This window comes from Cetorhinus maximus, chromosome 30 (assembly GCF_964194155.1).
Source record: "Cetorhinus maximus chromosome 30, sCetMax3.hap1.1, whole genome shotgun sequence".
Lineage (NCBI taxonomy): Eukaryota > Metazoa > Chordata > Chondrichthyes > Lamniformes > Cetorhinidae > Cetorhinus > Cetorhinus maximus.
In genome coordinates, this window is record NC_135908.1 from 7,786,672 (window position 1) to 7,813,790 (window position 27,119).

At 44.5% G+C, this 27,119-nt stretch overlaps 3 protein-coding genes across 3 annotated transcripts in view; all 3 read right to left on the reverse strand.

The window, feature by feature from the left end:
- Positions 1-652: 652 nt before the first annotated feature.
- Positions 653-4,405, reverse strand: hddc3 (HD domain containing 3). The gene is made up of 4 exons (XM_078532340.1): positions 4,252-4,405; positions 2,568-2,623; positions 1,705-1,945; positions 653-1,055 (listed from the first exon to the last, which is right to left on the reverse strand). The coding sequence occupies exons 1-4, from the start codon at positions 4,361-4,363 to the stop codon at positions 922-924; spliced, it is 543 nt and encodes a 180-aa protein (XP_078388466.1). The 5' UTR covers positions 4,364-4,405; the 3' UTR covers positions 653-921.
- Positions 4,406-13,926: 9,521 nt separating this feature from the next.
- Positions 13,927-17,415, reverse strand: ngrn (neugrin, neurite outgrowth associated). Its single transcript, XM_078532339.1, has 3 exons — positions 17,187-17,415; positions 16,165-16,275; positions 13,927-15,500 (listed from the first exon to the last, which is right to left on the reverse strand). Exons 1-3 carry the CDS (start codon positions 17,336-17,338, stop codon positions 14,879-14,881), a joined length of 885 nt encoding a protein of 294 aa, XP_078388465.1. The 5' UTR covers positions 17,339-17,415; the 3' UTR covers positions 13,927-14,878.
- A 4,420-nt stretch (positions 17,416-21,835) lies between these two features.
- The window catches only part of LOC144670012 (tubulin polyglutamylase ttll6-like), a 47,654-nt gene continuing 42,370 nt past the window's right edge, over positions 21,836-27,119 (reverse strand). Inside the window, exons 15-17 of the mRNA XM_078532341.1 lie at positions 26,712-27,087; positions 23,827-24,085; positions 21,836-22,749 (exon numbers count right to left, since the gene is read on the reverse strand). Of these exons, the coding sequence (XP_078388467.1) occupies positions 22,737-22,749; positions 23,827-24,085; positions 26,712-27,087 (648 nt within the window). The 3' untranslated portion in view covers positions 21,836-22,736. The remainder of the gene's footprint in view (positions 22,750-23,826; positions 24,086-26,711; positions 27,088-27,119) is intronic.

Here is a 27,119-nt window from a genome sequence, read left to right on the forward strand (position 1 = left end):
CCGGAAGGAGAGATAAGCAATTTCTTGTTAGGTTCAAGATGCCACTGCTGCATATGGAAATTCTGTGGGAGCCAGGCAGGCATTCCAGAGTTTAGTGAACAATTAGACTAGCTCTTTAATTCAGCTTGGTGAACCTGTCAATAGCAACTGGGATTCTCCTCACTCAGCTCCACATAACCCTGTAAGCCCATGTCGGGACTGATAGAGTGATTCTGGTTGAAGAAGTGTCAGGAACCTTACCGGTACTCTCTGTTGGGTTAGCCAGACAATTTTAGCCTCCAGTGGTACTTCAGTGTTTAGCTGAGGCTCCCTTGGTCTTGGGTCTGTAATTGGGTGCCTAAGTTCTCTCAACTTATGTCATAGATAGTTTCCCTACATAATAAGTGTGCTCTCATATTGGGAAAAAATAAATTCTTCGTGTGTGGCTTCCTTAATAGTTCGGAGTGAAGACTCAGCCTTGGAGATAGGTATTGGACAAAAAGAATTGATAAAGAACCCCACCCCCAGCAAATTAAATGTACCTGCTATCAAGGTCTTTGTGGATGAAAATTAGAAGATACACTTTATAGAAGGCACATTAATTCTGATCAATCAGTTAGAATCAAATTGGACAGATTAATCAAAAATACAGTGAATGAAACAAGAATGCTAGTCCAACAGAACAATAAACTTTATTTTAAAGAAAACAGAGAAGAATTCACAGCAACAACAGGGAATTAAGCAGCACCAATATATTTAATCCAACAAAAAATGTCAGGAAGTGAATCTGAATGTAAGCACATTTCTGAATATTTAGATTTAAAGATTGTTACCTTGGTGAAAGATAGTTATTTAAAACTTCGTTTCACAATTACAGACCCAATTGTAAAGCATTGCTCGACCTTCTATCTCAACGTTTCATCTCCTTCAAACAGAAACGCGTTATCCGGTAAGGATGTTTCTTTCTTTGAATAGTGTATCCAGGCTCTTTTCCAATGCCTGATTCGTTCCTCTAAGTCCAGCAACGACTCGGGAAGCCCAGATGAAATATTCTTCAACGCGTTTCTCTGTCCAACCTAAGCAAGGGTTCAACAGAACAAAGATCAGGGTGCGGCGAGGCTCTATGTCCTCCACAGGTTCCTCAACCCTATTTTCTTTCCCATTCTATTCTTTGGTCAGGACCATGGGGGACTCCTGGTTCTTCAAATAACATCAAGGAAACTTCAACATTCACCTGAGCCACTGCAGGGGCATGGTTAGCTCAGTTGGCTAGATGCCGAGAGTGTGGTGCAGAATGAAGTCAACGGCAGGGGTTCATCCCTGTACCAGCTGTGGTAGCTCCACCTCCTGGCCTTGCCCCTTGCTTGTTGCGGAGTGATGCCCAACCATATAACCATTTGTCTCTTGCTAACAGAGACAACTGTTACCAACCACCATTACCTGAGCCACCATCACAGACAGGTAGGGCCCTTAATACATTTTCCAAAGGTCAGTGTAGCATTCCTCCACTATTGCACTGCATTGCTGGCCTGGATTATGTGTTCAAGTGGGGTTTGAGCCCACAACTCACTTAGCATGCAAGGAAGCAGTTAGGAGTGGGAACCCTGGCTGGGTTTCCCTGCACTGACACTAAAAGAAGAATTCCTTGAGAGCAGGGAACATAACAATAATTAGCCCAGAGCAGAAACTTGGAGGAAGAGAAACATAAAGGACTGTGTTGCTGACCTGCTGGAGTGCAGCGTTTAAGATCCCTCAGGTTGTACAATTTATCTGCCAGTTTCACCAGTTTAGCTTCGTAGCTGCAGTGAGGAGCATGTTGGACCTGTTGCTGCTTTCGCTCCTCCTTCGAAAGAGACTTATCATCTGTCACCTCAGCAACAATACGCCGCACCTTCTCTCCAAACGTCTCCTCAATCTCTGCAAGAGTCGTGTCTGTATCTTCAACAGTATCGTGGAGAAGCGCTGCCTTGCCAAAGAGTAAGAAAAAAAAACAAGAGATAAATCTCAATTGTACCACACATCACAGCTGAATTGTTATCTACCTCAGTATCGGACATCTCCAACTGAAGCAGTTGCTAACTTGCTCAGCTCTTATTTCGAAGATGCTGCACTCATGCCTCGCATCAGGATTTGAGCATGTAATCTAAGGTGGCACCGAGGGAGTGCAGCATTGTCAGAGCTGATACGTTATGAAAGGATTATTTTAAAAGGCTATGCTGATAAGGTGAGATCGACCTGCAGGTTAATTCTATTTCTCTCCACAGGTGTTGCCTGGCCTGCTGAGTGTTTCCAGCATTTTATGTTTTCCTTTCAGATTTCCAGCACCTGCAGTATTTTGCTTTTGTGTAGAGCAGTTGGAGACTTGTGTGGAACGTTAACATTGGCAGACCAGTTGGGCTGAATGATTCTGTACAATATATTCTGTGTAAACAGTAAACCGATGCTCTGTTTAAACAGATGTTAAAGATCAAAGCCATTATTTGAAGAGAAGCAAGGACTGATTTCAGGTAACATTCCACCAGAAACCTGAAAATGGTTGAGTCTGGGTTCGGTGTGGTGACGATGACTCTGATTCATGTGGCATTTACCTGTAAGGTGACCACATCTGTAATTCCAGCTTCATAGGTCAAAATTCGGGAAACACCTTTGAACAAACAGAAAAACATAAATCCCAGTGAGCAATGTTCTTATCAGGCAACTTTCAAACCAAGCACTGTGACACAAAAACTAATGTGCACCACAGCAGACAACAACAACTTACATTTGCGTAACATCCTTCACGTTGAAGGACTTCAGAAGAGGAAACACAACGGAATAAGGCACAGTCCAGGGAAACAGGCTGACAGGAGCCCGAGATAGAAATGGAGAGAGGGAGCCGGGTGAAGTGTTTTGGAGAGAGTTTGAAAGAGCAGCAGCTTAGTAACTGATTGGTCTCTGTCAGTGATTGCCAGAGTAGAGGGCTGAGTGTTCAGTGAGTTGTTGTGATCTGGAACGCGCTGCCTGAAAGGGCAGTGGAAGCAGGTTCAATAGTAGCTTTCAAAAGGGAATTGGATAAATACTTCAAGGGGGAAAATTTGAAGGGCTATGGGGGTAGGAGCGGAGTGGTGTGGGACTAATTGGACAGCTCTCTCAAATAGCTAACACAGGCACAATGGGCCAAATGACCACCTTGTACACTGTATCATTCTATGATTGCAGCAGAGCCAGCACTCAGAAGTCCTGCAATGAATAGACCCACTCTGTCTGAACCAACACCTTGCTACTGTGTGTATAGAAATTTGGTAGCAAATTTCAATCCCCCCCCCCTTTCAGTTCTCTACCCTTCTCTGAAAGACACAAACCCACACCAGGAAACTTATTCCTATTTATTTCTCACTCTTTCCTTTGCAGTAGGATAACACAGGCACTGCATCGATGGCCTGATGGCTTGGCTCTCACTCCTGCCCAGGTACATCTCAATAACAGGGTCAGATCATTTAACGATCCTCGCTTTTCCATTCCCCTAATCACAGCCTTTTGCAAGACACAGTTCCACAGGGGTTGTAACATTCCTCTGCTGCGTCAGCTAGTGCTCATTCTTCACGGTGTAAAGCCGGTCAGTATTAGTCAGCTGTTTGAGTGTGGCAGCCATCACACTTGAGCTCCGTCCTGTGTTTTAATTTAATGTTTTTTTAAAAAAATATTCGTTCAAGGGATGTGGGCGTCGCTGGCTAGGCCAGCATTTATTGCCCATCCCTAATTGCCCTGCATCAGAGGGCATTTAAGAGTCAACCACACGTTGGTGTGGGTCTGGAGTCACATGTAGGCCAGACCGGGTAAGGACATCCTAGAGGACATCAATGAACCAGATGGGTTTTTATGGTCATCAGTCCAGATTTTTTTTTAATTTTGAATTTAAAATTTTGAACCCGGGGTCTCCAGAGCATTACCCTGGGTCTCTGGTATGTCCAAGTGACAATACCACCGCCTCCCCACAACTTTTAACTTTAATCACCAACTCTCATGTTCCATTGCTTATGATCTGGTGGGGGAAGAGAATCCCCCAACAAACGACTGGACTTTAAATAAACTGGAGAATTCGTCCGAATTAATTGACTTTTAAGAATTCGCTCTGGCAACTTTTAAACACACCGAAAACTTTTGTTGCTTTTTAATGTTGCAAATTTATGCAGCGGGCAACGAAACTTCTCTCCGGGGACCTGTTGGTTTCAGGGGTGAAGCTGGATTTTTGGGGGGGGTGGGGACGTGGGTTTGAGCCTCTCCCAGCCTTACCCAGCGGGTGGTTGATGTACGGAGTTCCCTCCGGATCTTTGCGCCGCTGATTTTTGTGCTTTTTTGCTGCAAAGTCAGCGGCTTCCAGGATCTGCTGCACGTCTGTGCTCATTGCGGCTTCCGCATCCGGATCAGCAGCAAGAAGCGGAGCTGGAGCAGGAGCATGGAAAACACACACACATACACCAGAAATAGCAGGAGATTCCTGAGCACCAACCAGCGGCTGGAAACAAAGACCTGGAAAAGCCCCCTGGCAACAGGAGCCAAATCCCTGTGGAACAAGCCTCAGCAAACTCCCAAATAATAGACCCGACACCCACACAAACTTTCTCACCCCCAAAAACTTGTAAATCAACCCACTAGGAAAGCTTAAGTCGGGGGTGGGGGAAAGGAGGCCATTCGGCCCACTGTGTCTGTGCCAGCCCCATTTTCTAGCTAAAATCAAAATACTGCGGATGCTGGAAATCTGAAACAAAGGCAAAAAATTTGCTGGAAAGACTCAGCAGGTCTGACAGCCTGTGCGGAGAGGAACACAGTGTTAACGTTTCGAGTCCATATGACTCCTCATCAGCACTAAAGAGAAATAGAAATGTGGTGAAATATAAGCTGTTTAAGGGTGGGGGGGGGGGGGTGGGACAGGTGGAGCTGGATAGACGGACAGTGATAGGTGGAGGCAAAGGAGAGATTGCCAAAGATGTCATAGACAAAAGGACAAAGGGGTGTTGACGGTGGTGATCTAAGCTAAAGGATGTGCTAATGGCGACATTAAGGGTAGAAAGCAGGACGAGCAAGGGACAGATAGCCCTAGTGGGGGTGGGGTGGGGGGGAAGGGATCAAAATAGGCTAAAAGGTGGAGATAAAACAATGGATGGAAATACATTTAAAAATAATGGAAATAGGTGGGAAAAGAAAAATATATATGAATTATTGGAAAGAAGGGGGATCGGAACGGGGGTGGGGATGGAGGAGAGAGTTCGTGATCTAAAATTGTTGAACTCAATATTCAGTCCGAAAGGTTGTAAAGTGCCTAGTCGGAAGATGAGGTGCTGTTCCTCCAGTTTGCGTTGAGCTTCACTGGAACAATGCAGCAAGCCAAGGACGGACATGTGGGCATGAGAGCAGGGTGGAGTGTTGAAATGGCAAGCGACAGGGAGGTCTGGGTAATGCTTACGGACAGACCAAAGGTGTTCCGCAAAGCGGTCGCCCAGTCTGTGTTTGTTCACTCCAATGTAGAGAAAACCGCATTGGGAGCAGCGAATGCAGTAGACTAAATGGAGGGAAGTGCAAGTGAAATGCTGCTTCGCTTGAAAGGAGTGTTTGGGCCCTTGGACGGTGAGGAGGGGGGAAGTAAAGGGGCAGGTGTTGCTCCGTCTGCGGTTGCCTGGAAGGAGGTTGAGGTGTAGGGGGTGGGGATCTGATTGAAACTTACAGAATACTGAAAGGCCTGGATAAAGTGGACGTGGGGAAGATGTTTCCATTACTGGGAGAGACTAGGGCCCGAGGGCACAGCCTCAGAGTAAAGGGAAGACCTTTTAGAACAGAGATGAGGAGAAGCTTCTTCAGCCAGAGAGTGGTGAGTCTATGGAATTCATTGCCACAGCAGGCTGTGGAGGCCAGGTCACTGAGTGTATTTAGGACCGAGATAGATAGGTTCTTGATTGGTAAGGGGATCAAAGGTTACGGGGAGAAGGCGGGAGAATGGGGTTGAGAAACTTATCAGCCATGATTGAATGGCGGAGCAGACTCGATGGGCCGATTGGCCTAATTTCTGCTCCTATGTCTTATGGGGTGCTGGAGGAGTGGACCAGGGTGTCCCGGAGGGAACGGTCCCTACGGAATGCCGACAATGCTGTCTCCTCTACATTGGAGACACCAAACGCAGACTGGGTGACCGCTTTGCGGTCTGTCCACAAGCATGACCCAGACTTCCCTGTCACTTGCCATTTCAACACCCCACCCTGCTCTCATGCCCACATGTCCATTCTTGGCCTGCTGCAATGTTCCAGTGAAGCTCAACGCAAACTGGAGGAACAGCACGTCATCTTCCGACTAGGCACTTTACAGCCTTCCGGACTGAATATTGAGTTCAACAACTTTAGATCATGAACTCTCTCCTCCATCCCCACCCCCTTTTTGATCCCCCTTTTTTCTAATAATTATTATATTTTTTAAATATATTTTTTTTCTTTTCCCACCTATTTCTATTATTTTTAAATGTATTTCCATCCATTGTTTTATCTCCACCTTTTATCCTATTTTGATCCCTTCCCCCCCACCCCACCCCCACTAGGGCTATCTGTCACTTGCTCGTCCTGCTTTCTACCCTTAATGTCACCATTAGCACATTCCTTAGCTAATATCACCACCATCAACGCCCCTTTGTCCTTTTGTCTATGAAATCATTGGCAATCTCTCCTTTGCCTCCACCTATCACTGGCCCTTTATCCAGCTCCACCCGTCCCACCCCCCTTAAACAGCTTATATTTCACCTCATTTCTTATTCCTCTTTAGTTCTGAAGAAGAGTCATACGGACTCGAAACGTTAACTCTGTCTTCCTCTCCACAGATGCTGTCAGACCCGCTGAGTTTTTCCAGCAATTTTTGTTTTTGTCCCAGTGTTTAGCTTTTGGGACGCCAGCCCTGTAGATTCCAGCACTCCAAGTGCCTATCCAAATATCTGTTGAATGTGATGAAGCTTTCTCCCTCTACAAACCTTTCAGGCAGAGAGTTCCAGCACACACACACACCACCCCCCCCCCACACCCAACCCCCCCAACCTACCTTCTAGCTGAGTAATGTACACCCATTCTTAATTATTACTATCTGGTCAAAATACACAGACACACTCTGGGAATTTTACACACAAACGTAGGAATTAGGAGCAGGAGTAGGCCACTCGGCCCCTCCAGCCTGCTCCACCATTCAATAAGATCATGGCTGATCTGGTTGTAACCTCAACCCCACATCCCTGCCTGCTCCCAATAACCTTTCATCCCCTTGTTACTCAAGAATCCATCTAGCTCTGCCTTAAAAATATTCAAAGACTCTGTTTCCACCACTGTTGTAGGGTGCCCGAGTCGTACTATTAGTGATAGAGTTGATCTGCAGACATTTCTTGGGTGGAAACATTAAATTTATCTACAATATACTCAGCAGCAACTACACGTGTGTTTTCAACTCCAACTCTATCTCTACACTGACTCCTGAGGTAGCCCATGCTATTCTCCTATTGGTTACTACAGATCATGTGATCTTGCCTAACACGTATTATTCTTAAAGGTATATTACACACTAAATAAAACTATAATTACTACATTCCTCCCCCTTTAACTCAGCTATACACATTATGTTTACAAGTACATATTTTTCAAGACAATGTAATATTTACACTAGGTAAGGAATTTACAAGTTCAGTCTTTCAGGTGGTTTTCTGGTACGTGTGGAACGTCGCAGCTCCACAACTTCAGATTCTTTGCCAGGAACCTCCTTTTCCGGACTTGCCTGAACATCAGGTGCTTCGGTGGGCACTTGCAGTTCTGTATCCTCAACTCTTACAGGAACATCAGACATGTCAGTCCTGGGTTGAGTATCCTCAACAGGAAACACAGACCTAGTCATGTTCACTGGTGGAACCAAATCTTGGTGATTTGTCTCTCTCTTCCTTAAATATTCCACGTGTTTACAGATGATCTGGCCTTCCGCCTCCATGTGGTAAGATATAGGTCCAGTCACCGCAGTTATTTCACCCAGTAACCACTTTGGTCCTTCCCTGAAGTTTTTCACGTATACCGGCTCTCCTATGGTAAATTTCTTCTCATGACTATGCCAGTCGTGTCTAGTTTTCTGGCTTCCCTGACTCCTTTCCACCTAAATTCAGTGTTATTAAACTCAATCTCGTCCTGAGGCGGCGTTTCAACAATAACTCCAAATAATTCTGTTGTTGTGTGAGGGGTAGTCCTGTAATGAGAAAGAAAGTGGACTAGCTTGGTTCCAAGGAATCACCAGTTAGCTTTTTCATGCCTGCCTTGAATATTTGAACTGCCCTTTCAGCCAGTCCAACCCTAACTACGGTGCAGTTTTCACATGAGTGTTACCGTTGAGGTTGATAAACTGTTGAAACTCACTACTCATAAATGCCGTGCCATTATCGGAAACAATTACTTCTGGTAGTCCGTGAATGGCAAAACTCTGACATAGTTTCTCAATTGTAGTGTCCGACGTTGGTGACTTCACCTCATATACGTCCAAGCATTTTGAATGGGCATCGACAATGAGCAGAAACATTGTTCCCAGGAAAGGTCCAACATGGTCAATGTGTAACTGCACCCAGGGCCTACTTGGCCACTCCCATGGGTGTAATGCAGCTGTCACTGGCAACTTTTGCAGTTATTGACATTGCGCACAGTGCTTTCCTAAACACTCTATTTCATCAATCATTCCCCGGCCACCATGGATAGCTGCGTGCTGTGATCTTCATTCGGGGAATTCTTGGATGGGCACTGTGTAGTTCAATTAAAAGTGGCTCCCTTCCCTTTGGAGGAACTATCGCCTGTGCTCCCCACAATAAGATGCCATCCTGGCTGGTTATTTCATGTCTTCTGTTGAAGTATGGTTTCATTTAGTCAGTTACGGGCTCCTGTGACCAACCTTGTAGCACTTGTTCTCGTACTTGAGACAGGACTGGGTCCCGACTTGTCCAGTCTCTGATCTGTCGAGCACATACTGGTGAGGAATCTAAGCAATTTAACAGTAAAATAAGTTCCTGTGGACGTGGGCATCGGTGTTTGCGATTTGATTGCCAGGCCTATGTATGAAAGTGTATTCGAATGCTGCCAGAATTAAGGCCCATTGTTGTATTCTTGCTGAGGCTATGGGTGGTATAGTCCTCACTAAACAATCCTAGCAATGGTTTGTGGTCTGAAACGATTGTAAAATGGCAGCCGTGTACGTACTGGTGAAATTTCTTGACACCGATGATGGACGGGCCTTTTTCTATCTGTGAGTATCCCTTTTCCGCTGTGGTGAGCGTTCTTGATATGTAGCCTATTGGCCATCCCGTGCTGTCATCCATCCGATGAGAAGGGCACTGCTCCCACTCCATAGGGAGATGCATCATGTCAGCACCAATTCTTTTGTTTGGTCATAATGCACTAATAGATTGGACAAGTGCCACAATTGTTTCACCTTTATGAAAGCTTCTTTCTGGGGCGCCTCCCAAGACCAACATTGGTTCGTTTTGAGTAAAGAATGTAGGGGGGGCCAGCACTGTAGACAAATTGGGTAAGAGCCGCCCATAATAGTTGATCATTCCTAAGAATGATTTGAGCTCTGAGGCGTCCTTTGGCGCAGGTGCCTCTCTTATGGCTCTCACCTTTTCTTCAACCAGGTGGAGGCCCTGTGAATCTACCCGGTGACCCAAATAGATTACCTCCCTTGCCTGGAACGTGCACTTTTCTTTTTTTAAACATAATCCAGCTTGCAAGAAATGTTTTAAGACTTCTTGTAGGTTTGCCAAATGCTCCTTTTCAGTGAATCCTGTCACCAATACATCGACTAAATAGATTACCACCTGGGGCAGTCTCTGCAGTACGTTTTCCATTATTCTCTGAAAGATGGCACAAGCGGAGGAGACACTGAAATGCAACCGTGTATATTGGTATAACCCTGTGTGGGTATTAATTGTGACAAATTCGCGAGAGGCATTATCCAATTCTAGTTGTTGATAAGCACGACTCATGTCAAGCTTTGTGTACGTTGTCCCCCTGCCAGCTTGGCATTCAGGTCTTTGATTTTTGGAATGGGGTGCCTGTCCAGCTTGGCTACTTTATTAATCGTCAGTTTGTAGTCTCCACAAATTCGGACATTTTGGTCGGGTTTAAGGATGGGGACTATGGGTGCTGCCCATTCCGAGAACTGAACAGGTTATAAAACGCCCAGTTTCTCTAGTCTGTTCAGTTCAATGTCAACTTTTTCTCGCTGGGCATATGGCACCGGTCTCGCCTTCATGAGGCAAGGGGTTGCTTCTGGATCCACATGAATCTTGGCCTGCAGCCCCTGGATTTTCCCCAGTTCACTCTGGTGGTGTACTTTCTAAGTAGCTCTGGTAGCCCGCTTGCTATCAACTGGAAAATTTCAACCCATTCCAACTTAATCTCCTTTAACCAATTTCGCCCCAGGAGGCTTGGCCCTTCACCTGCTACCACCATCAAGGGTAGCTTTGCCGACTGGCTTCCATAATGGACAGTTACTCTGCTTATGCCTTTTACTTGAATGTCTTCGCCTGTATATGTTTTAGCTTGGCGGTTATTGCTTGTAAACTTAATTGATGTTCACCATTATTCAAATATCTGAAGGTGTGTTCCCCAATCACTGTAGTGGAAGCTCCCGTGTCCACTTCCATTCTAACAGGTTTGCCATTTACTTTCACTGTGACAAATATTGGTTTTGCCTTTCCAACTTTCAGATTAAACAATGAGTAAACGTCAGAATGTTGTTGTTTCAGGCTCTTCTACATTGTAGATTTCATTGAGCTTCTTTTGTTTTTAAGCCTGCTTGAATCTTTCCTTGCACTGCCTCATTGTATGTCCATTTCTATGACAATAGTAGCCTTTGATTTTTTTTAAACTGCCAATTGCCAAAAGACTGGCTTGTTTCCACCTCTATTAAAATTATTCTTCAATTTTGATCATTTTTCAATTTGCTAAGTTACTTTTCTTTATTTTCCAGCTAGCGCGGGCTGTTCCCCGCTTCTCGGCAGAGTCTCGCTTTTTCGCGCCTCTTTCGGCTGAGGTTTCCCGCCTGATGTAAAGGACGGCGCCTCTATTTTGCGCACCCTGTGTTGCTTTTGAATCTCTTACAGCACTTTCCATGGCCAGCGCTATCTCTAGCGCCTTCTTGAAATCTAGATTCACTTCGGACAATAATCTTTTCTGAATGGTGTCCCCTTTCACACCAGACACTAAACGCTCTCTGGGCATGTCGTTCACAGTCGTACCGAACTCATAATGTTCTGTTAACTGCTTCAAATTTGCAACGTAGCACGCAATTGTCTCACCCGGGGCTCTATTTTACAAATTAAACCTGCACCTCTGCATCGTGACTGAGGGCTTGGGTTGAAGGTGACCCTTCACGAGGTCCACCCATTCATTGAAATTTTTCGAATCTGGGGCACTGGGTGTCATCAAACTTCAAACCAATCTGTAGGTTTTGCTTCCAGGAGCACTCAAGAGGATCTCTTGCCTCTTCTCTTCCTCCGTAATCTCGTTCGCTTGAAAAAAGAACGTGAGGCGTTCTATGTATTGAGACCAATCCTCTGTGGTTGGTTCAAAAGGATCAATTCTCCCAAATTGTGGCATTTTGAGAGGGGATAACTTCTTCAATTCTAACAGAGCTTGGTACTTACAATCACTGGGTGAGGTACAGTACCAATTTCTTTTTAACTTGATTTCTTCTGTTCAATCCTGTTTTATCCTCATTGCCTGTTTGTTGTAGGGTGGCCAAGTTGTGCTATTAGTGATAGAGTTGATCTGCAGACACTTCTTGGGTGGAAACATTAAGTTTATTTACAATATAATTAGCAGCAACTACACGTTGCTTTCAACTCCAACTCTATCTCTGCACTGACTCCTGAGGTAGCCCGCACTACTCTCCTATTGGTTACTACAGATCATGTGATCTTGCCTAACAAGTATTATTCTTAAAGGTACATTACACACTAAATGAAACCATAATTACTACAACCACCTTTTGAGGAAGAGATTCAAAGACTCTCCGCCCTCTGAGAGGAAACAAAATTCTCATCTAGGTTTTAAATAGTGACACCTAGTTCTAGAATCTCCCACAAGAGGAACCATCCTCTCCACATCCACCCTGTCGAGACTCCTCAGGATCTTAAAAGTTTCTTGAATTCTGTGTTTCATTCGTGGGAGGATGAAAAATGTAAAATCTTACTCCTATATTACTCCTAATGTTGCTCATGGCCAGATGATTATTAGTGAAAAGTTTTTTTTTAAAAAGCTTAAGGAAGCAATGAGTTGGGAAGACTTCTGGAACTCACTCCACAGTGGCACCAAGTGGCCAGAGCCTGCACCTACAATGTGACAGCTGACACAGTAAAACTGAACAGGAAATTTTGACAGAATGTCAGGAACCAAAATTGTAACAAAGGGAAGTAAGATTTGAGGACAGAAATCAATGTAGATATTTGTTATTGTGCAAATAGTTAGTTCAGGGCAAAGCATCTTCAGGTCCCGACTGCAAATAACCTACAAAAGCGAAATACTGCAAATGCTGGAAATCTGAAATAGAAACAAAGTGCTGGAAATACTCAGCAGGTCTGGCAGCATCTGCAGAAAGAGAAACAGAATTAATATTTCAGGTCAATGATCAGAAGATGAATGGTTATCAGCCTGAAACATGAACTCTGTTTTTCTCCCCACAGATGCTGCCAGACCTGAATATTTCCAGCATTTTCTGCATATAATCTTTAACTGGACTAGTCTGAAGCAACTTTTACCAGCACTAAGATAAGTTGTGTGATTGTGTAACATGTTATTCATTCATTTAATGATATGCCATTTCCTAGTGGGTAAAGGTACGAGCTGGTGAACCAAGGCATATACAGACCATTTTATGAATCCTTATCACTTGTGGTAGTGAACTACATTAAGGTTCATTCCATGTTGGATTATTACAGCCAGCGGACAGCATTCCTTTGAAATCCAGGTCCTGCCAATGAAAGGTCACTATCTAACCCACTGCATCGATTAATCCCAGCATACATGCATAGTCTAGCATGGCATTAGAACTGAAGTGTCAGTCTACATAACGTGCTTAAGTGCTGCAAAGGCCTTGAATCTACAGCCCTCTGACTCAGAGGTGAGGGCACTACCACTGAGAGTTAAATTGACTGTGACAAACACAGGTCATTCACCTTTGGGACCTTGGCTTCATATCCAGCCCAGACTCTGGGAGGGAAAGTTTCCTGTGTGTTGGTTATAAGGATTTTGCATGAATTGAGTTTAAGTGTGTTCTCTATCCCGTTCCTTGTGAGCACGGGTCCACAATACACAAAGTCCTTAATTCAGTCTCACTCAAGAGGTTTCAGGGTGGCTTATGTGGAAAAGGGCCAAATGCTACATGGCGGGATATTGTTCTGAACTTTTGAGCTGAAACTTATTAGGGCAGAATAGAGAGAACTTTACCCTGTATCTAACCACATGCTGTACCTGTCCTGGGAGTGTTTGATGGGGACAGTGTAGAGGGAGCTTTACTCTGTATCTAACCCCGTGCTGTACCTGTCCTGGGAACGTTTGATGGGGACAGTGTAGAGGGTGCTTTACTCTGTATCTAACCCCATACTGTACCTGTCCTGGAAGTGTTTGATGGGGACAGTGTAGAGGGAGCTTTACTCTGTATCTAACCCCATGCTGTACCTGTCCTGGGAGTGTTTGATGGGGACAGTGTTGAGGGAGCTTTACTCTGTATCTAACCCCGTGCTGTACCTGTCCTGGGAGTGTTTGATGGGGACAGTGTAGAGGGAGCTTTACTCTGTATCTAACCCCGTGCTGTACCTGTCCTGGGAGTGTTTGATGGGGACAGTGTAGAGGGAGCTTTACTCTGTATCTAACCAAAGACTGAACCTATGCAAAAAGACCACACAATCAACAGCAACAATTGTTCTTCATTTCATCGTTTATTTCAGCAGTTTAACAACATGTGCATAAAAAAAAACACAAGATCTAATTTCGTTAAACAGTGAAATAAGCCTATGTACCAAGCTTTACAACAGGACAGGAGGAAGCTCTTCCCAGTGACATCAGCACTATAACCATCCTGGAATTCACTATTCACAGGAGAGCCTTCTGTCAATGTCAGGACAAGTTCATCTCTTTACACAACTTAACAGAATCCGTTTTCCCAGAGTCTCAGAACGAAATTAAACAACACATTTCATTCCCTGCTCCAGCTGTTCGGGCTGATCTCCGAGTACAACCCTGTGACTCCTGCGGAGTGAATCCTCTCCCCCACCCACTGAGAGCCAGTGTGTTGGCAAGGGTTCAGGTTCAGGTCGAGCTTGGCTCTGAAATGTCTCAATTGATCAACGTTCATTCACAGGGAATGGCCACTAGCGTGAGGAACCAGGAGAATTGCCACTCGCAGTCTATCAAGGCCAAAGCAGAAAGGAAGGTGGGTTGCAAACGGTGGTGTCAGACAGTCGAAGGTTTAAGTTCCACTCCAGAGACCTGAGTGCCAAACCTAACACTCAACTGAGGGGGTGCTGCACTGTCTGAGACACCATCTTTCAGATGAAAATGCAAATAGAGGCCCCATATACTCTCATGTGGATGTGAATGATCCCTCAGCACTATTCGAAGGGACAGGGCGTTCTCGCTGGTGTCCTGGTCAATATACATCCCTCAACCAACCAACATTGCAAAAATAGATTATCTGGTAATTATCACATTGCTGTTTGTGGGAGCTTGCTGTGTGCAAATTGGCTGCCCCGTTCCTAAATAAGGACAGTGACGACACTTCAAAAATACTGCGAAACACTTTGGGGTGTCCTGAGGTTGTGAGAGGTGCTATAGAAATGAAAGTTCTTTCGTAAGTGACCCGATTGTACAAGTTAGGTTTCCTGTTTGGGGTTATTTAAGGAGTCCATGTTATTAATTCTATAAAGAAAATTACCTTCCTGGTCATAAAACTCGTAACCCTTCTGTACAACTTTCATTTGGTTTTCAGTGAGTTTCTGCAATTCCTCATCGGTTTCTTGAACACCCAATAATTGTTCCCCGTCAGAGGCGTTGCGCTCCTCCCTCTCCACGTAAGCAGCCCTGGCTTTTATTTTGTCAGAACCGCTCTGAACCATGAACTTCGTACAGGTGCTCTGTTGACCAAGACTGATTCTCCCAGTCCTCTTTGCATTGGGTTTGTGCAAGCTGCCGTTTAAGTCAGGTTGTGCAGGAAGCGTTACCTTCCCCTGAGAGAGCCTGGGCAAGGGTGCTTGATCTGTGATCAGTTTAGATTCGACCAGAGCCTTTGCGCTCGGTGAATTGGCAGTCAGTCGTTTGGTTCCATGAGGGACCGTCTGCCTTGCTCCACAAACATTCGCATCTTGCTTCATCCTTCTCTGCAACGAAGGCTTGAATTTACTTCTCAACACCCTTCGGATTACATCTTCACTCACGGAAAATCCCTCCGCCAACTGTGACATGCTCCACTCCTCTGGAAACTTTGTCCTCAAAAACCTGAAGCATGTTGGAAGTCAAATAAATTTTACACTGTTTGCAGCTTAGCAATACGTATTAGAGAAAAACGTGGAACAGAAACAAGTGAGTGAATTTAAATGTAATAGTTGATTACATCCCTCAGAAGCAGCACTTAATGCACATTAGTTACTTTTCTAGTACAATGTCCTTTGTTGTTATGTGGGCGAGGAAGGGACATAGGAATAGGAGGCCATTCATCCTTCGAGTCTGTTCCATCAAGTATCTCAACCCCACTTACCTAGCTTTACCCCATATCCCTCAATACCTTTACCCTACAAAAATCTACCATTCTGCTGCCATTTTGAACACAAACCAAGCAAACTTATGCCCAGCTATTCATCCTTGGGAGGCACTGTAGCCCAATCGAGCCAATACTTGACGACCGCACAAACCCTGGCTGGTTTTTTACTTCTTCTCTCTCTGACCCAGGACACTAAGTCCAACTATAGCACCTCTGCTGACTCAACACAGACCAGGGATTGTACATTCTGGGTCTGCGCTGCTCCTTGCATCAGGCAGGGTGTTTACTCACCTGAGTCGTCTGGAAGCTTCGGCACGTTCAGATGATGTTTGTTCCAGTGAGAGTTCCAGGCTGATAAACACCAACCACATAACAGTTAACGGACCTGGGGTTAACTCTTACCTGATCTGCTCCATTGCCTCTGTCGTTAGGGACCGTGGAGGGGGCCCAGAAAGACCCAACTCTGCTTGAATTCTCCGAAACTTAATGGCTTTCCGCTTCTGCTTCTCAGCTCTGCAAATGGAGGTGGAAAATGCACAGTAATATTTTCCACAATCTACTTGACAACTCAAAAAGCAACTTTAATGAATATTACAAACTAACCATGCAGCCAATAGAGATTGTTTACATGTTTGAACATATTATTATAGTTATCACTGGTCAATACTGGTTACGTTTTTTTTTAAATGAGTGTAACACTGGGGCAAGCTGCTTTGTTTATGGTCTACAATACAAAGGTTAAGGAACATTTTCAAGCTATTAAGAAATGAAAAAGTAAAATTACAATTGTAAATTTCTGTCTCTATTTGTCAAAATATCTTTGAAACACTTGACACAATCATGGTCAGAATTACTGTACCAGATTAGTGAATGAGAAAATATTCTGACTAATACCACCAACAAATCGGTCACTAATAAAAGTTAATAGTGGATAATTTTATGTGCTTGAATAACATTAGTGCACTGTAATTAATAATTTGTAGTATCTAGTTACCATTTTTCTGGCTTTCATAAATATATTATAGTTATCAATTGGTAATTATTAATTTACAGTTATTAATTACTACCAACATTAGTTCCTCCAGTCACCATTACTTAACCATTATCAGTTGTATTAATGTTTTAATATGCTATGATTATGGGTTACTATAGCAAGTTAAGAGTTTATCAATGTTACAGTCATTAGCGTGAGTTAAAGTTACAGTAGTGCAAGTTAACCAATAATATGGTAGTTACTGTGAGTTAGCTAGTGTTGCAGTAGTTACTGAGTTAACTAATGATGTGGCAGTTAATGTGTTAGCTAGTGTTGCAGTAGTTACTGAGTTAACTAATGATGTGGTAGTTAATGTGAGTTAGCTAATCACCTGGTAGTTTCTGAGTTAACCAATGATAACTGATTTAACCGTTTAATGAACCGTCTTCACCTGATTATTTCCTCCTGCCCGGGTTCGGGCTCCCCGCCGCTGGAACTGCTGCTCTGAGCCGGGCCCCACCGGGAGCCGCCGGCCCGGACCTGGACCTGGACCTGGACCCGGACTCCAGCCCGGAGGATCCCCCGAGCCGCCGCCGCCCACATGAAGCTCCGGATCCGGAAACCGCCGCAGTTCCAGCGCCGCCGGAAAGAGAAAGTGGCCCCGCAAAACCGCTCGGCCCCGCCCCACCGGCCCCGCCCCCCGGCCCCCAGGCCCCGCCCCCCCGGCTCCGCCCCCGGCTCCCTTCCCTTCACCCCACCCCCACTAGGGCTATCTGTACCTTGCTCGTCCTGCTTTCTACCCTTAATTAGCACATTCCTTTAGATAATATCACCACCTTCAACACCTCTTTGTGCTTTTGTCTGTGACATCTTTTGGTTATCTCCACCTATCACTGGCCCTCTATCCAGCCCTACCCCACTCCTTAAACCAGCTTATATTTCACCTCTTTTCTATTTTTACTTAGTTCTGTTGAAGAGTCATACAGACTCGAAACGTTAACTGTGTTTCTCTAGAACTAGGGGTCACTGTTTAAAAATAAGGGGTCGCCCACTTCAAACAGAGATGAGGTGAAATTTTTTCACTCGGGGTCGTGAGTCTTTGGAACTCTCTTCCTGAAAAGGTGGTGGAAGCCAAGTCTTTGAATATTTTTAAGGCAGAGGTGGATAGATTCTTGATAAGCAAGGGGGTTATAAGTTATCGGGGGTACATAGGATGCAGATTTCAGGGGCAGAATTTTACCCTTGGAGTGCAGGCGCCCGACACACCCATGCGTGAAATAAAGCGCGTTGATGTCAGACGAGCGTCCCGACGTCACCGCGCACTCTCGTGATAGTTAGGTCGGCGGGCACATGCAGGAGCCAGCAGTGCGCCCGCCTACAATTAAAAGGCCCATTAAGGCCATTAAGTTAGCAATTGTCCTGAATTTTTCGCTGCCCGTTCAACCTAATGGTTGACGAGCCGGCGAAAAGGCCAAGCGGCCTTTACATTTTTTAGGAAACCTTATCCATGGGCGGGACAAGGTTTTCTAAAGCAAATAAAAATTTAATACTTGAATTAAAAGCATGACAGAGTCACATGAGGGGACGTGTTTTGTGACATTTTTATTTTGTGCATTAGTTTTTTTTAAACAGCGCTTCATCCCCCTGAGGCAGCTCCGTGCCTCGGGGAGATTGAATCTCTCTTTCACACGCATGGGCGGAGTTTGCGCTAGACCTGCTTGCCCTCCTCCCTCCCCCCCCTGCCCGCACAGGCAGTGCTGAGCGCTGCTGCTTGGGTTCCACACTGGGTAGGCTGGCCCGCCTGCGTAAAATCGCGGCGCAGTGCCGATCAAGGGCAGCAGTCAGCTTCCTGACCACCTCCGCCAAGCACGCCCGCCAAGGGCAAAATTCTGCCCCAGGTTACTATCAGATCAGCCATGATCTTATTAAATGGTGGAGCAGGCTCGGGATGGGTGGGGGGGGAATGGCCTACTCCTGCTCCTTGTTCATATGTTCCTAAAAAAACACCTCTTTCCAGTACTGTGGAGCCCTAACTGAGATTACCTCTGCAGGCCAAGCATTGAACATAAATAAAAACAAAAATAGGAATAGCTGGAAAAACTCAGCAGGTCTGACAGCATCAGAACTGATGAAGAGTCATACGGACTCGAAACGTTAACTGTGTTCCTCTCCACAGATGCTGTCGGACCTGCTGAGTTTTTCCAGCTATTTCTATTTTTGTTTCAGATTTCCAGCATCCGCGGTATTTTGCTTTTTACTTTATTGAACATAAATAGCTGTGTTCCACTCTGAGCAGAGTATTTATTAGTCAAACCAGCTGAGGAGCCCCTCTCGTATTACTCCAAACGACTTCTATATGCATATGCAAAACCTGACTGAATGCAATCCATGCTGGGGAGATGGTGTCGAAGTTCAGGAAGAAGAAATTTTGGACATATTTAAACAGATGAGGAAACAACATTCGAATACACAGAATCGTTTCATCATGAAATAATTACAGGTTTCAAATTCAAAATGAGACAATATCACTTTCCATCTGTAAAGGTGCTTTCTATAATTTATTTCAAGTTTTGCTGTGCAAACTATACTCAAAGGTAATTCAAAGAAGTAAATTTATTTTAACAAACAGTGTTACAACATTCCCAGGTTCCCCAAATTCCTGGGAACCACGGTACAATTACAGATTAAAGTGGAAAGGGTCCCTTCGATCTATGTGGGGTCTTGTGCTGCTGCTGTTACTCCTACACACTTGCAGAGTGGTTGCCTATTAAGAACCTCAGTACAGTAGCCACAGAGTAATTATTGCAGTGCAGTTCATCAATGAGTCCAGGAAATTACAACCATATCAGCATCTCTAATCCCAGTTACCCAGTGTTTGTTTTTTTTTAACAACCTGTTTTTCAGGTCATTTTGTTTTTGTGTTTGAGGTGTTGTGTTATGAATGCTGATTGTTTTCTGTCTCCTGTGACAAAAACAAATATTCCCAGATGAGCTGCAACAAAGGCATTGGATCAAATAGAGTGATTTGTTTGCAAATCCTGTTGTTTTTTTTAAAAAAAAGCCTGACCCTTATGTGGGAAATGTAGAGAAAGCAATGTTTAAATCTTCAGTATAACTGTGAGCATTGAGTTAACATTCCTAAAGGACTTGTGAGTCTTGAGTGCTGCTAATGCTGATGAATTTCTCTCCGCTCTGCCCAGTGATATGTTTCAGCCTCAGCTCAGTACTGCATCTCCCACTGCGAGTGTGGCTTTCTCCAGTTCCCACAGAGCACAATCATGTAGTTGCAGATGGTTGTCCCTCTTAACACCAGTCTGCGCCTACATGAAACCTGGGTTGAAACCATCCACATCCGTTTTCCACAAATGGAAAAAACAGAGTAAAAGTAGAGTTAAAGTAGGATACCCTGCTTTTTTCTATATACTGTTAATGTTTCCTGTGCTGCCTTGGGTGATTTTATATATATTTCTGTTTAATTGAACCTAAGTGAAGGGGTAAAAACACCAAACTTGGGTTTTAAATGTAAAAAGGGAAGACCGACAGAGGATGAGGGGCCGGATTTTCAATGCAGAGTCAGGAATTCAACACGCGGATGGATTTTGGGCCTCTATCCCATGCCCTGTTGCTCCTTCGACGCTATTATTAAATGGAAACGGCTTAATTGGCTGTCAGGCAATTTTGGGGCCCAGTTAGTGGTACCAAGCTCCTCTAGGAGGTGAGAGCTGACTGCCTGGTGCTAGCGGCAAAGGCAGACTGCCATTTTGGGAGCTACCACTGCCTTGCCAATTAGAAAAGGCGGCTCTTCCAGGTGGAATACAGCCATGGACGAGACGGGTAGAAGCAGCTCTCACGCCGGTGCTGGATGGTCCCACAGATGGTGGTGTAATGATAATGTCATTGGAGTGGTAATGGTGTCATGATAATGTCACTGAAATAGTAATCCAGAGGCCCAGGCTAATTCTCTAGGAACACAGGTTCAAATTCCATCATGGCAGCTGGTGGAATTTAAATTCAATTAAGAAACATACGAATTAGGAGCAGGAGTAGGCCACTCGGCCCCTCGAGCCTGCTCCACCATTCAATAAGATCATGGCTGATCAGAATGTAACCTCAGCCCCAAATTCCTGCCAACCCCCAATAACCTTTCACCCCCTTGTTAATCAAGAATCTATCTAGCTCTGCCTTAAAAATATTCAAAGACTCTGCTTCCACCACCTTTTGAGGAAGAGAGTTCCAAAGACTCATAACCCTCTGAGAGAAAAAAAATTCTCCTCGTTTCTGTCTTAAATGAGCGACTTCTTATTTTTAAACAGTGACCCCCCTGGTTTTAGATTCTCCCACAAAAGGAAACATTCTCTTCACCTCCACCCTGTCAAGACCTCTCGGGATCTTAAAGGTTTCAATTAAGTCGCCTTACATCTGGAATTGAAAGCTAGTCTCAGTAACGGTGACCATGACAACTATCACTGATTGTTGTAAAACACATTGGGCCTATACCCATTGGAGTTTAGAAGCATGGGGGGGTGATCTTTTTGAAGCATAAGATCCTGAGGGGACTTGATAAGGTGGGTGCTGGGAGAGACTGTTTCCTCTTGTGGTGGAGACTAAAACTAGGGCACACAGTTTAAGAAAAAGAGGTCTCCCTTTTAAGATGGAGGTGAGGAGAATATTTTTTCTCTCAGACGGTTGTTAGTCTGTGGAATTCTCTTCTCCAGAAAGCAGTGGAGGCTGGGTCATTGAATTTATTCAAGCCAGAGTTAGACAGATTTTTGATGGACAAGGGAGTCAAGGGTTGTTTGCGGGGCAGCGGCGGGTGGTGAGGTGGGGGGTAGACTGGAAAGTGGAGCTGAGACCACAACCAGTTCAGCCCTGATCCTATTGAATGGCAGAGCAGGCTTGAAGGGCTGAATGGCCTACTCCTGTTCCTATGTCCTATGTTCCTAGGTAACATAACAACAACCTCTACTTATATAGCACCTTTAAAAAAAGTGCAGGAATTTCCACCCCTGCCAATGGCGGGCATCATCACGGGCAAAAGGGAAAATTTGGAGAGCAGCCAAAAGTCAATTTTCTTTTGGCCGCTTTCTAAATTTTCCCGTCCCACCCGTGACAATGTCCACTGTTGGTGGGTCTGAAAAATCCAGCCCAAAATGTGCTTCACAGGGGTGTTATAAAGCAAAAGTTTGCTATCAAACAGAGGAAAAGTTTGGATCAGCAGCATCTATAGGGACAGGAGAAGGTTATTCAGCCCCTTTAGCTTTTCCACCATTCAGTTAGATCAAGGCTGATGTAGGCGCCTTGCATCTGTTACCTCACAGAAAATCTAAGCCAGTTTTGATGGATGCATACCTCAGATCAGAATATATTATAGTTAATAATTTGAATACGAATTTGGCGAATTTATGCTGGAGTCAATTTCAGCAACTACTGAGATCAGCCAACTTAACACAGGCAAGAATCGAACTGCAGCCTTTTAGTTTTTTTAATGGTTTTGCTGTTACATTGATGACAATAAAACCTCAGGGACACAAAGAGGCACAAGCAGCTGGATTTATCTAATATCTTGTGACAGCCCTGCAGGGGTTTTAGCTACCATAGGAGGAATATAATCAAGTATTGCTAAAAACAGCAGCCCATAACAAGAGGAAGAAATACTTTAGTCCAATGTTAAAAAACATATCATTTTCATTTATTTGGCTTAATTTGTTCAATGATTAGAAAAGAGTTTGTGGACATTCTTCAACCTATAGACAAAATGTCCATCCTCCCTGTCCATGTGGATTGCACAATGATACCTGTTCAGACCCAGTGCGGTATTCTCCTATAAACTGCTGCCAACATGAAATGTGTTTGTCTCTCTTCTCGGTTCATGCTCATATCCCTTTTATTTTTCTCCGTCCCGCCCCAGCCTGAGGAGAAGGCGCAAAAACTTCACCAGGTAGCGAAAAAGTTCTCCGGCTTGAAGGTGTGGAAAAACAATCCAGCAATCCGCTCCTCGAGATTAGTTCAGCCGTCTAGCAAGGAAGAATTGGTGAAATTTGTTACTGACTGTGTTGCTGAAAGCACTGACTCTAAATGGGCTACAATTTGCGTTTAATTTAGTCTTTGTACATGACCAGTCATTTGACATCTTCTTCCATTCTTTGGGCAATTTCTTCTATTCTTAAAAAAGATTTCCATTAAGAGGTCCTGTATCGGTTTAATTTCCACCCAGTAGGGTTTAACCAATGCGTCTGCTTCAACATTTCTGCTTTTCCTGTAAATCTGGCCCCTTCTGTAATTTGGAATTAATTGTAAGTTTCCAGTATCTTTGGCTCCACCAAACTGTAGACCAGGGCCTTGGTGAGACCGCACCTGGAGTATTGTGTACAGTTTTGGCCTCCTTCCCTAAGGAAAATTTTAATTGCCATGGAGGGAGTGCAATGGAGGTTCACTAAATGAATTCCTGGGATGGAGGGATTGTCTTGTGAGGAAAGATTAAATAGACTGGGCCTTTATTCTCTGAAGTTTAGAAGAATGAGAGGTGACCTCATGCAGACATACAAAATTATTTTACAGGGCTCGACAGGGTAGATGTAAGGAGGATGTTTCCCTTGGCTGGGGGCTTCCAGAACCAGGGGACACAGTCTCAGAATAAGGGGCAGGCCATTTAGGACTGAGATGCGGAGGAATTCCTTCACTCAGAGGGAGGTGAATCTTTGGAATTCTCTAACCCAGGGGGCTGTGGCGGCCCAGTGATTGAGTAAGTTCAACATAATTTTTAATTTGTAGAAATCTATTGATCTCAAACATCAAGGGACACGGGGATATTGCAGGAAAATTGTGTTGAAGTAGAAGATCAGCCAGCATCTCATTGAGTGACACAGCAGGGTCGAAGGGCTGAATGTTCTAATGTATAATGTGATCACTGTTACCCGGGTGTTCCCCTACAAGGAAGTCTAATACAAGATCAGGCTCACTGTTAAACACTAGACACATTAATCAAAACCAGTTAAAAACGGAGAGTCGCAAGACATCCCACAACAACATTCATTTTTAAACCAAACGGTTTGTAAATAGGCAATAGTCACATTGAAGAATTTTAGATTTACCTGTTCAGATTGGCCTGGAATAAGCTCAATATGTTTGCTCGTCTTGTTAAATGAGCTCGTTGGTTGATGGGGGCCCGGGCTGACACCACAGTCAGCCCATGGCTTGCGGGGTTGATCACATTCATCTTCATTTTCCACAAATTGGAGGCACTGCTTGTGCTGCTCACACGTGCTGCGCTCACTGGGATGTTGAACCTGGTTCCAGACTCTGATGGCATGCTGTTGCTCTGGGAACCTTTTGACTCCATCAGGGGGTTTTCTGTACAGAAACACACGGCAGTCAATGGATTCTGTTCTCACCCTCCCCACCCACCAACCCGACCTATCCGATCCTAGCTCCTGTGCTACTCTGATTGCCCTTCAGTGAAAGATTACCGATGTGTTTTTACATTACTTTTATTTCTAACAAAGACGGAACAACGATGTAGACAGAATCGGAGTTCTCCAAAAGTATGTCATTTTTTTCCTCAATGATGCTAGTAACATTGGAGAAGGATATATTTCAGGACCGATGACACCTTACTGTAAAGATAGGAATGTATAAATAAATAAACAAGCTCGCTGGATAAAATTGAGTTTAAAATTATTAAGATTGAAACACAGCAGCGGGTGGTGTAGAACTGGAGGTTGCTACAATATAAATGGCAACATGCTACTACGAGAGCCTACATCAAAGATTGTTTACAACAAAGCTATGGCCCAGTGAAAGCAATGATAGGAAGTAAAAGTATGGTGTGAAAGCCATAAGGCCTCTCATCCCTGCTTGACAATCAGTTCAAATAACTGAGGAGCCGTAGAACACCAGAAGATGTTGTATCCAACAGGAAGCAGATCGTAAAGAGAATGGCGTATGAAAAGATGCAATGTTTTTATTTAGTCAGAAAGGTATTTTACTTCCTTCAAGATGCAGTGTGTAAATGGAGTTGGAGAAGCCATTCTCACAGCTCTTCATTACATCTACCCATCAGTGTCAGATGGGAGGCTGATGATGTGTTCTGCTTTCTTAAAGATTAATGTTCTGTCAGTAGTAAATGAAGTGAGTTAACTAACATGCTACAGTCTCCAGCTTTTAGAATAGGTTAAAAGAGTAATGGACTTATCCAACATCTGACACCTTGTTCGAACACCCTTCCCTTGTGCGTGTGCCTAGGCAGCAAGTGTCGGTAGTCAGTCCTGACCCTGTTCTCACTTCATATCCACACACTTTACTTTCTAAAGGGGTCACTAGGAAGATATCAGGAACAGGAATTCAGGTTCACATTTTTCTTTCCTTGACCCAATCCCTTTCTGCCACCCCATCATAGTCAGGGACAGTCTGATCTTTACAACTTAAGTGCTATTAATGGATGTAGAGAGTAGGAAGAGAGTGCACTACAGTAAACTTGGAGCTTATAATGATGTTCAGAATACAGACTGTTGCAGCACTGAGTACTATTCACTTACCTATTTAATGTTCACTACATTTTTCTAGTAGCTGAGCTGTGATCTTAGAGTGTGGTCATGTGGTGGCATGTAATGTATTTCAGTAAGCCAGAGTGCAATGGAAAGTGTACGCTATTTGAACATTTAATTTTTAAAAAATTCATTCATGGGATGTGGGCTTCGCTGGCTAGGACAGCATTTATTGCCCATCCCTAACTGCCCTTAAGGTGGTGGTGGTGAGCTGCCTTCTTGAACTGCTGCAGTCCATGTGGTGGAGGTACACCCACAGTGCTGTTAGGGAGGGAGGTTCCAGGATTTTGACCCAGCGACAGTGAAGGTACGATGATATATTTCCAATTCAGGATGGTGAGTGGCTTGGAGGGGAACTTCCAGGTGGTGATGTTCCCATGTGTCTGCTGCCCTTGTCCTGCTAGATGGTAGCGGTCGTGGGTTTGGAAGGTGCTGCCTAAGGAGCCTTGCAGTGCATCTTGTAGATGGTACACACTGCTGTCACTGTGTGTAGGTGGTGGAGGGAGTGAATGTTTGTGGATGTGGTGCCAATCAAGCAGGCTGTTTTGTCCTGGATGGTGTCAAGCTTCATGAGAACTGGTGGAGCTGCACTCATCCAGGCATGCAGAGAGTATTCCATCATGGTCCTGACTTGTGCCTTGTGGATAGGCTTTGGGGAGTCAGGTGGAGTTACTCTCCGCACAATTCCTAGCCTCTGACCTGCTCTTGTAGCCACAATATTTATTTGGCTCGTCCAGTTCAGTTTCTGATCAATGGTAATCCCCAGGATGTTGATAATGGGGGATTCAGTGATGGTAATGCCATTGAATGTCAAGGATTATGTTAGATTCTCTCTTGTTGGAATGGTCATTGCCTGACACTTGTGTGGCGCGAATGTTTCTTGCCACTTGTCAACCCAAGCCTGAATATTGTCCAGGTCTTGCTGCATTTGGACATGGACTGCTTCAGTATCTGAGGAGTTGCGAATGGTGCTGAACATAGTGCAATCATCAACGAACATCCCCACTTCTGACTTTATGATGGAAGGAAGGTCATTGATAAAGCAGCTGAAGATGGTTGGGCCTAGGACTATCGAGATAATGAGTGGAAAGAGGCACATTGGGTCCACTAATAACAGCAGCTTCTTACAATGAATCCAAGGATTTATCCAAAAATATAACACAGTCATCGGGCAGTGATTGGGAGCAGGCTGGGACCTTAGGGATTTCCCTCCCTAGCCAGAAGAGGGCAATTTACCACATGCCTACTGCCACTAACAGCTAACTCAATGGTGAATCTGAGACCTTCAAGGCTATACCATGCAGTGCATTCTCTCACCAAGACACTGCTTGGGAGTTTTAAAACCAAAGTACATTCTGCATATAACTTAATCTAATATGTGCACACACATATATATATATAAAAAAATTGAGAATGACAGATCATTTTCTCACCAGAGCTTTGTTTGGCACTTGGTGTACGAGGAAAGGTTGATACTGTATTCATCCGTAACTCTGAGAATCCTGCAGTCCTCGCTGTGACAACGGTTTCAATCGACACCGGTAAAGGATTTCCCGTTGTCCATGTCACACCCCTGCGGACAGGATAGCGTTGGTGAAAGCGATGGAGAGGGAGTCCGATTCCCAGACTGGGATTCCCCTTATGGTGGGCATGGCTTCTGGGAGTCAGCAGTGTTGACCAGTTTATTGCAGAAGGGTTGAGGATTCCCAGCTCTGCTGTAGTATTCCTTTCGAAAGAGGATAAAGGACTAATGTATGCTAACTCTTCCATCTCCTGGAAGGGTCTGTATGAGTTTTGGTAAACTAATGACTAGAAAGTTAAAGAAATATACAAGATGAATG